At 38.3% G+C, this 10927-nt stretch overlaps 1 protein-coding gene across 2 annotated transcripts in view; it reads right to left on the reverse strand.

The window, feature by feature from the left end:
- Positions 1-527: 527 nt before the first annotated feature.
- The window catches only part of LOC144959151 (carboxy-terminal domain RNA polymerase II polypeptide A small phosphatase 1-like), a 22994-nt gene continuing 12594 nt past the window's right edge, over positions 528-10927 (reverse strand). The window contains exons 1-8 of one of the 2 annotated variants that reach the window (XM_078891648.1): positions 9626-10927; positions 8378-8589; positions 6914-7015; positions 5550-5606; positions 4616-4708; positions 3097-3195; positions 2054-2140; positions 528-1733 (exon numbers count right to left, since the gene is read on the reverse strand). The exon at positions 9626-10927 is cut by the window's right edge and continues 277 nt beyond it. In XM_078891648.1, coding sequence (XP_078747774.1) covers positions 1581-1733; positions 2054-2140; positions 3097-3195; positions 4616-4708; positions 5550-5606; positions 6914-7015; positions 8378-8589; positions 9626-10508 — 1686 coding nt within the window. In that variant the 5' untranslated portion in view covers positions 10509-10927 and the 3' untranslated portion in view covers positions 528-1580. The remainder of the gene's footprint in view (positions 1734-2053; positions 2141-3096; positions 3196-4615; positions 4709-5549; positions 5607-6913; positions 7016-8377; positions 8590-9625) is intronic. The other variant, XM_078891649.1, reaches the window with a different exon arrangement.

The raw sequence follows: 10927 nt of genomic DNA on the forward strand, positions 1-10927 counted from the left end.
TCGCCTGCATCGACTCAAATATTTATCTCTCTACTTCGTCTGCCACTGTTCCATAGTGACACGAAGCTGCTGGAAGCTTTGGACAGTAGAAAGTAATGAGAGAAAAATGAATAGGACAGTTTAAAAAATGAACAAAATTTCAAACACGGAACGTTTCAGGTACAAAACCTCTCTTCAACCAACAACAACAACAAAAAAAAACAAAACAAAAAACCGATGAAAACAAATACAATACTATCGTACCGATTATTTCTCTGTCGTCGATCTGGGTTTTTTTGTTTTTTTTAGTATGACACCGAAACATTCCATGTTTGTTTTTTTTATTGTTTTTTTTAAGTGGTTATATTCATTTTGTTTATTACTTTTGCACAGTTTCATACACAACTCCTTTTCAGGTTCATGATTATTATTGTATTGTATTGTAGTGTCATTTTTCAGGAGAGAGATACGAGTAAAAAAAAATATTTTTAAATATATATATATATATAATTTTGTACAATAAGCATGAGGGGCAAACAGGAAATTTGGAAGTCGAGGTAGGGATTTGGTGGGTGTAAGGAAGGGAGGGGGGGGGAATAAGAAATGTGATGCTGGACGGGTAAAGGGTAAGGGGGGAGGGGGAATTCATGAAGAAAGAGACAATGGATTGATGGAGTGATCAAACCAAACTTCATTAAATTGTCTACGATGATGAAAGGGTCTGGTTTTCTTTTCATTCTTTCTTTCTTTAAATAAAAAATATTCTGTGAAGCTAAGGAAGGTGAAATAAATCCGATTCAGGAGACTCGTGAGAGATAAACAGACCAATCATAAAAAGGGGCAACAAATACACACGTATCTTTTCTATATATATAATATATATATATGCTTGCTTTAGCCCATGGTTACAGTAACAGTTACTACTAACTGTTACAGAAGAAAAGTGAAGTTTCAGCTGTAAAGCTAATTTTTTTCTGACTATAGAACCACCTGGACAGGGGGTGGTAGGGGTTTCAATTGACAGCCACTCATTTCATATGTAGCAGATTTGACTACCTGATTTTGCCTGGCTTATCAAAAAAGGTAAAACAACCGTAGCTGCAACTCAATGTTAAAAATTATGGCCATTTTCCATGTCAAATAATAAAAAAAACAAAAACAACTATAAATAGATAAATAAATAATTAATGAATGGACCAAAATCTCATTTCACTTCAATTGCTACTGACAGTAGAAAAACAAAAAAATATTCATTGTGAAATGAGGAAACCATCCACTGTAAAAAAAACCCCACAAAACTATCCGACCCGTCCCATTGAAAAACGTTAATCGTTATGGTTATAAGTGACACTTCTTCGTAATGATAATAATAGTAATAATAAAACAGGATCCTGACCCATAAAAAAACAGAGAATGATGGGATGACAAGTCACATGACCTCATTGTCGTCATCGTCACAGTCGCGTTGCAACAAGATATCTGGCATAGATTTGTAAATATCAATCATTGATTTGTATCGTAAAAATATTGTAGTGTTTAACAGTACCAGGAACTCCAGTGGGTGTAGTTGTGATGTTGTTGGTTTTGTTTTGCATTCTGGGCTAGGACGGCGGCGTGGCGGTTGGTGACGGCGAGTCGTTCAGCGTCTTGAGGGCTGAGTAAACGTCTTCTGTGTGGGCCATCCGTTCAAAGAATGGAATTAAGTCCAGGAGTTCTGTGTCATGCATCTCATCAAACCAAGATGTCACGCTGACCTAAAGTGGGGGTGGATGGATTACAAACTGATTTGTTGGCTTTTCTTGTCTTAATCGGTTATGACATTTTAACTATTTAATCAATAATTTGATTTTAATTGATAAATTTTCTGATTATAGTCCCACGAATAGTACTCATGATGATGATGATGATAGCAATGATGATGGCAATGATGACAGTGGTGGTGGTGATGATGATGATGATGATAGCAATGATGATGGCAATGATGACAGTGGTGGTGGTGATGATGATGATGATAGCAATGATGACAGTGGTGGTGATGATGATGATGATGATGATGATGACTATGACAACTCACAGCATTATCTGGATGGAAGATGTAAGAAGCAGGCGAGTTGTCGACGATCACCACTTGGTTGAGGTCACGACCCAGTCGACTCAAATCCTGAAGAGAAAAATAAACAAACTTATTCGAGAACCATCAGATTTGATGACTCAATCACGGGGCTGAGATTTTTGATATAGTCTTGGGGGGTGAAATGTTCAATGTAAATCACCAGCTTTGTTAAACTAGTCATAGGGGTGAAATGGCTGAGTGAATGATAGTAAAATCAACAGCCGTACACTTTTGTGACAAATGTGAGGCTGGCTGAGAAAACCCGGAAAGACGTTGTAAGCTTCGATTCGAGATATGAGCCAAATCGAAGATAAAGTGTTCCCCATAGCAATAAATTTTGTTCCGAAAAAAATTCATAACTTGGGTTCTAATAGACATAGAAAGAAAATTTAAAGTGGTAAATGATCAGAAAGATGTGGTCTACACCACTTCATACATAACTCAATTTATGAAATTTGCATATCTTTACGGGTTTTCTCAGCCAACCATACAAACTGTCTGAAGACTGTATTATGTTGAAATGAATTGAACCTTAAATTTGTGTGGCTGGCTGAGAAAATCTGGAAAGATGCGCAAATTTCATATGTCAAACGGTAGAGTCACGATCTCCCCAACCAGGTTTTTGATCTCTTTCAGCGCTGAGGCTATAATCGCATTTCCGTCACAAAATGTCTGACACCTGGTTGAGGCAGCATGAGGATGACAAGCTAAGACAAAGCAACATTCGAATTCGTTGCAAAATCTCAATTAAAATAGCCCCCTAGGGTCAAATGAATATTCTGATGAAAGAAATGATACCATTGGTTCAATTTATATTACTTTTGTAGAAAGTAGGATTGGATTACATTATTATTTTCTGCCTTTCAAGACTGGCCGCACTGTGCGGCCATTGGCCAGTAGAACAGATTCTGCTCTAGCCGCACAGTGCTGCCAATGGCGCTGAAAGAGTTAAATAAGTGAATTCTGTAAAAATACTGAAATTGGCAACCCTGGAATGAAGGTACCTTGACATAGTTTCCTCGATGAAAGACACAGGATTCACGGAACAGACGACATCGGAAGACATCCCATTTGTCTAGGAGATCAGCTACAGGGTCAGCGTACTGGGGAAACAAAATTGGTTGTTTGTTTGTTTACGCACCTCCCTCGGATGAATAGAAATAGAGAATGTGTTATGAAACTGATCATTTTTGAGTAATGTGAGGGAATACCAAAATAAAGACAAAATAGTAGTCCTTCCGAGCCATTAGGCCCACAGTTTATCCCAGTTTCTATAGTGTGAAACGAACAATAGCAATTGCTTGCTACACGTTGGATAGGACGCTAGTCTATTGCAAAGTACTTTCCACCAGATCTAAGAGACCCCGATACCCAATCACTGATGGGTGGACGGAGGGATCTGAATAAAATCTGGACTACACCCGGGATGGATCTTGGTCCCTTTGTGTGTGAAGTAAGTACTCTACCAACTGAGCTACTGGGACCTCCAAAGAGCTGCCGAAATGAGCCGATAAAATGTAGAGTAAAATAAGGGGGAGTAATAATGATTCACGTAAAAAGATACAACACAAAGTGGATGACATTTCGGTCTGAAGAAGGTTGGAGGACGAAACGTCGTCTACATTGTGTTGTATCTTTTACATGAAGCATTTTTACTAGGGAAGTCGTACTTCAGAGCCATTAGGGCCCATGGAGCCAGAGTTTATCCCTGTTTCTTTTGTGTGAAAGGGACAATAATAGCAATTGCTTGCTGCATTTGGATAGGACGCTAGTCTATCGCAAAGTATTTCCACCAGATCGAACAGACCCAGCTACCCAATCACTGTCTAGTGGACGGGGAGGGAGAGGGACGGGAGGTTCTGAGAAGAAAAAAAAAACCAAACTCATCTCCAGTCGGGATCAACCTCAGTCTCTTTGCATGTGAAGCAATTGCTCTATCAATTCAGCTATCGTGACTTCCAATGAGTGGGTAACAAAACTCTTCAATAACAGGAATGTGTGGTGACCTTTGCTATGTCACATGTGCTCCATCTTTTGACATCATATCGTGATATTCAGTCTTTGTAATCCGCGATAAAAGACACTCCTGTGATAGAAATGGCTCGTCTTTTTTAAGTTAGTAGTAATCAAAATTAACGACGAAACATTTATATCACAAGTGTCTCGTGTATCGTGGGAAACAAAGACTGAATACCACGATTTGATGTCAAAAGATGCAGCACAAATGATATAGCAGCAAGTGTTAAAAAAAAAACAAAAAAAACAAAAAAAAACAACCAAAAATAACAACAAACTTTTAAAATACTGATAGCGAAAATGAAGTGGTTTGTCGATCATTTGATCACGTCTGAAAATGGATAAACCACAAATTCCTATTTTATACCCGAGTATGGTGAGAGAATTTGAATAAAGGGCCTTTTCCAAGGACTCAACTTTGTAATAAAACGTAGAGGAAAAAGACAATGGTTACAAGATAAATAGTCATAAAATATTTTCAAATGGAAATGTGTGAATCTGACTCACCTTTGCCAGACTGGCTGTAAAAAGCACACATTCAAACAGCTCTCCCATCCGTTGTAAAAACTCATCCACATAAGGACGTTTTAAAACATACACCTGTGACAAGGGGAGAGAAGAGAGTCTTGTAAGTCTTTAATTAAGAAAAGAGAGTTGGAGCAGTCACTTAGGTTGATAATAACAAGAAATGAAGAGAGAGGAACCGTGCCAGAAGACAATAGAGAATTAAAAAACGTGGCAGTGATGTGAGTTCGAACGCACGACCCAATGGTTATGACAACTCCGCCTGTTATGTTGCTGGATGGCATTGATTGCAGAGACTTTCGTACACGTGCCTCACATTTCACTGCCATCAATCTGGGAGGGTTTTTTTGGTAAAATATTTATGTTATCATTGTTTTTGTTGTTGGCTGAAGAAATGTTTTAGCCTGAAACGTTTGGTATTTTGCTCTTTTTTGAAGCTGTTTTATTCATTTTTGTTTATCACTTTCTACAATCCACATCTTCTAACAGCTTAGTATCAATGCTGATTTCTCACAATGATTTATTCCTATATCTTTCTGTCTGCTCCATCTGACATCCTATCTCATTCATCCATTCAGATTTTTAGCCTAAAATACAAACCCTCTGTGATTGTCAAAAATTTTTTAAAAAGTCCTTCAGAGTCATGAGACTCATGGAGTTTATCCTGGTTTCTATAGTGTGAAACGGACAACAGCAATTGCTTGCTATCCTTTGGATAGGACACTAGTCAATCACAAAGTATTTTCTGCCAAATCTAACAGACCCATTGACTGCTGGGTAGACAGGGGGGGTCAGAAAAAAATCCTAACTGCGCCCGGGATTGATCTTGGTCCTATTTCGTGTGAAGCGAGTGCTCTACCAACTGAGCTATTGGATCACCCTGTCAAAGAATAATAGAAGACAACATGAGTCTCACCTGGTGCACAGTGCCATCAATTTCAACAGGAACAATAAAATCAGCATTGTTGATAGGCTGGGGAAGATACAAATATCTTATTATATATTCGGCAAATTGGATTTTTGGTAACACTAAGGCTCCGAAACCACACGACCAATCGTCACCAAATTTTACACGGTGTTTACAATTGACATGAAGATGGTTTGCATGCATTGTGAGATAGATTAGACATTGTTATGATTTTATCTAAAAATCAAAATTGTTTCGTCAAATCCCATAGAAAACAGATGCCATCATTTGTAGCTTGTGGGTCATCTATCAACGTTCTGTTTAGCGATTATGACTAAGTGGCAGATGGCGTGTTTTAGGCAAAACTACACACAGTGTAACAACGCCATCCTCTCACCTCTCATTGATCTTTTGGGTCTTATTCACCGTGTTTTATTGACAAAGGATCAACCCGAAACATCCACATCATCTATCTTCATCAATGCTTCAATTCCATTCCACTATGGTTATTCATCAACATTTGGACCAAAAGACAAAAACCAGTGGCAATGAACGGAACACGTGACTTTTCTACAGACCGTCTTTGGTTTGGTCTCTATTTCTGGTTACACAGACCTGTCTACTTGAAAACTGTTAAACTCTTCATTTTTAGGAGATAAAAATTGTTGTTGCTAGAATTACCTTTAAAAATCACCAATTTACCCTCACACTGATTGATTACCACGTCGAAATCCTTCATATGCCGATGATGGTGACGATGACTACGATGATACTAGTGTGAGTGTGTCTATGGCAATATATTGTATTGTTATAAATGTGTAACCAAATGATAAATTGCCACTTCTGCTACCACCATTTTGGGATTGGATTACATCAACGTCACCAACATCCATTTGTTTCCATGACGACAGAATGACCGACTATGTCCTCCATGAAATGACCATTGAAAAAAAAAGAATAAATAAATAAAATAAAAATTTGAGCATTTACATAGTGCAACATCCACTAGACGTGACCAAAGCGTTTTACAAGGGACCCCTAACCAACAGCAATTATATAGCGCAACATCTACTAAACGTGCTCAAAATGCTTTACAAGGGACTCCTGCCCAATAGCATTTTTTTAAATTTTCACAGTGACAATGCTGTAAAAAGCCAGGTACACATTTTACATACGAGAATGATGAGATAATGTGGGTAAAAAGCCTTTTCCAAGGACTCAACTTACACCTACACTTACACGACCTATCTACCCGAGGCTAGGGTGATTTGGAAAGATGATTATAGCGGTGACATATTTTCTCTCCTAAAAATGACGAATTTTCAAGTTTACAAGTAGGCACGTCTGCTTTGAGCCACAGAGCCAGGTCTCACCTTAAAAGAGCTATGTACAAGAGTTTCATCCAGGTCAATGACCACACACTTCCTGTTCATGTCAACATGCCGGACATTGGGGAGGAGGTATTTATCACTGGACTGGAAGAGAGAAAGAAAATCACTTTTAATGATATTAATAATACATTTTTTAAAAATAAATAAATAAAAACAACAACAACAACAATAATAATAATAATGATGATGATAATAATAACAACAACAATAATAATAATTTATTTTTTTAAATCTTGACTGCACCTGGGATCAAACTTGGTCCCTTTGAGTGTGAAGCGTGTGTTCTACCAACAGTGCCACTGGGACCCCCATGCCAGACAAATCAAGAAAGAAAAATACGAGGATAAAAAAAAAAATCACAACCACTCTGGTATTTTTCTTTTTATCGATTTGTCTGGCACTTTGTCAGATTCTTATTGTCTGATATAATCTGGATTTAGAGCCTTTTGTGTCCCAGTAAAAACCTGGATGTCATTTCCATACACAGACCTGCCTACTTGAAAATTTAAAAATTCATAGTTTTAGGAGACTAGTAGTAGTAGTAGTAGTATCGTTCGGCTACATTTCTATGTTCAAGGTATCAATCCGGGTTCTGAAGTCATCATCACATTTGTTGATGGTTTCAAATCCCCCTTCCAGTTTTGTCTCTGGGCAATCTAGTACGAGGTGGTTTGCATCTTGTGGTGATTGATTGCAATTTGGGCATGTTGGTGATTCTTAGAGCCCCCATTTGTGCATGTTGGCAGCTGTTCTTGTATGTTTTGACCGTAGTCTATTTGCAGCTACCCAGTATTTTCTTGGTTGATCCTGTAGACCTGGGAGACTTTTACAGGGATCTTCAATTAGTTCCCCTCCTGTTGGCTTATTCCTTTGCCATTCCTCGCACCAGGCTTCTTGCGTGTTGTAGTTTTCTTTCTTTGATAGGTAGAAAGGTGAACGAGATTTTAGTCTTGATGTTGGGGGCGCAGTTTTGTATATGGTTTGCAGGAGTTCCACTATCTTCTTCAGCTCTGGATATCCATTTCTGTGTTGCATCCTCTCTCCTCAAGTGGGGTGATGCTATAGCGCTCATGACTGGCAGCCATTGTGTTGGGAAACTAAAATAGTAGTAGTCGCTATAGTTAACTTTAAAGAACAACAATTTACCCTCACAAGGATTAAATAACACTTCTAAATTCCAAAAATTATGTAGTCTGGCATCAACTTTCAATTTCAGTAAGTTTTAACGACTTTGAGATGGTCGTGAAGTTTTGAAATTGAAGCCAAAATGTCGTAATTCTACAAATTTTTTGTAGTGGTAGGCAGGTCTGTAACAGTAACAGCCGTCCAATGTTTTTTGGGTTTCTTTGGAGGGGCGGGGGTGTTGTTGTCCAGATTGTCAGATCCGGACAGTCCCAATTTTATCAGGCCAGTCATCAGAGCTGTCAGCTCTGCGATAAAACTTACCCTGGGGTTGCCACCGTCTTCATCTGATATGGACTGTCGGTTGGCTTGGGCGTTGTTGTTGTTGTTATTGCTGCTGTTCACATTGCGGAAGCAACACAGCAATGAACTGAATAAACCTCGCCTCTTCTTAGACGATGAGGTCGTCGATGAAGACGATGATGTGGTAGTGTTGGGTGGGCAGGCGGTGTTCACTGGGGCTGGCGACGTCGTGCCTGGACAGAAAAAAAAAAAATAACAAAACAAATTAGTTAAAGCATCTGTTAATTGACAGGAAGTAGTGAAGTAAAATATGAAAAAAAAAGTCTGCCCACCAATCCAATAGTAACCAACACATGAAACCTTGTGCTTGTGCATGGCGGCAAACGTTTCAAATAGCTGAAACGGGACACGTCAATATACAATTTCGTCATGACCTCAAATGGTAGAATGTCGTCATGACCCCAACTAGTTGAATATTTGGACTATTATAAAATATATATATATATATATATATATATATATATATATATATATATATATAGAGAGAGAGAGAGAGAGAGAGAGAGAGAGAGAGAGAGAGAAAGACAGAGAGAGAGAGAGAGAGAGAGAGAGAGAGAGAGAGAGAGAGAGAGAGAGAGATGTATTGCTAAACATTAGAGTTTACATTAAATAATATATATTTGTCTGTTCCTTGTTCTAATTTGCTAGTCCAAAAATCACTGACTGATGGTCAAATTCGCCATCCAAAAAAGATTGGCAGACTTTTAAGCGGTAACAGAAACTCAAGACATGGTGTAGTGAAAGAAAGTTGGTTTGGACATTTTTGTGTAAAAGTGGGAGAAAGGAAAAAGTGAACAACAACAACATGTGGGTTTTGACAAATGATGGGATGGTCCACTTGTCCTAAATATCGTCTTCTAATTGTAGACAGAGGCGGGTAAGTAAAGGGATGGAAGGATATTCGTTGTGAATTCCTAGCCTGAAAGTGGTCAGAAAATTGAGAGGTGCTTTGGTTGTTTGCTTGTTTTTAAGGAAGTCACGGACGCTTGCGACACATTTAGGTCATTTCAGTGCCAGTAAAAATGAAGAAAATGGGATAGTAAAAAAAATTATCTAAAATTACAATTAAGACTTGTTTATGTCTCTGTAAAGTGCTCTGAGAACTTCCCCATGATGTGGTAGAGCATTCAACAAATACAATGTATTATTATTATCATTATGGATAAGAAATTGCCACATCAAATGCAATGGTAATCATCCTTGACCTACCTGTTTTTCTAAAGCGTTTAATGATTCTTTTCAAAGGAGACAAAAGATAAGAAAATAATCCAACCACTGGTTTTTTATCTCGTGTATCATCACAACCACCGCCAACCCCACTTTTGCTAGAATTGATTTGTGTTGACGAGACATAATTCCTATTGAATCGGAGAATGTCAGTGTCACTGCACACAATTCTTCTTTTCCCTAGGGAAGTGCTGGCCACATTTGATGTATTATGTCCATCAGAGTATGTTCTTCTGTGGGCTTTTGCCACCACACTACAACCACAAATACACCCAGAACCAGAACCAGCACTAAAGTTATCACCGCCTTTCCTTGTAGAAGGTGCTGACAAAAGAGTTCCGTTCCAGTCTCTCCTCCGAATTACCTTTCCCTTCTTGACATCATTTTCAACTCTTCTCCTCTCCACACCATAATAATCACCTTTCACAACTTTCTGAACACAACTCGAGTTCAATTCTATTCTACCAACCCCATCTGTGTTACAACGATCGTCTGTATCGCTCTGATATCCAATGTCCCCAACACCGTTTTCAGAAATCCCAGCACAAATATTCAACCCATTGGAAGATCCATCGGCAACACTACGTCTCCTGTCACTCCTGCTAATGACAGTTTTCTGGCAGCGACGATTCCTTTTGCCTTGGGTCCAGACTCCATCATTACTCTGCAGACAAGAGACTTTACTGCTACACGCGTTGACACAACACCTCAAGGCCGAAGCTCTGTTGCCCGTCCTGACCAGGTCAATTCCTACAAAGTCACGGTAATCAAATAGAATAATCTCACAGGTCAGATTGGTCACGTAATCCACGTACAAATGTATCATCAAGCTCCCTTTCATTTTGAAAATGTCATTTAAGTCCATGTCTCAGTGAATCGAATTCTTCTGTAAACAACACATAACACATCACTGTGAACAACACATAACACGTCGCTGTAAACAACACATTACACGTCGCAACTATCTGTACAACTGTTTCACGACATTCCAAAATCAATTCCGAATTTTTCAAATAAAAAGATTTTTTCTTTCCCAATAATTTACTTTACATTGGAACTTGGTGACTATCATTTAAAACCTGCACACATCGATTTGAAGTAGGACTTAGGAAAACCATACAACTTATAAACATATCAATTTGAAGTAGGATCTAGGAAAACAATAACAACTTATAAGCAAATCAATTTGAAGTAGGATCTAGGAAAACAATAACAACTTATATTCAAATCTTTTTTAACTGACACAAATCAATTTACACTCGTGTCAAAAAAAAAATTGATAAA

This window comes from Berghia stephanieae, chromosome 13, assembly GCF_034508935.2.
Source record: "Berghia stephanieae isolate SIO BIC M18660-M18661 chromosome 13, UCSD_Bste_1.3, whole genome shotgun sequence".
Lineage (NCBI taxonomy): Eukaryota > Metazoa > Mollusca > Gastropoda > Nudibranchia > Aeolidiidae > Berghia > Berghia stephanieae.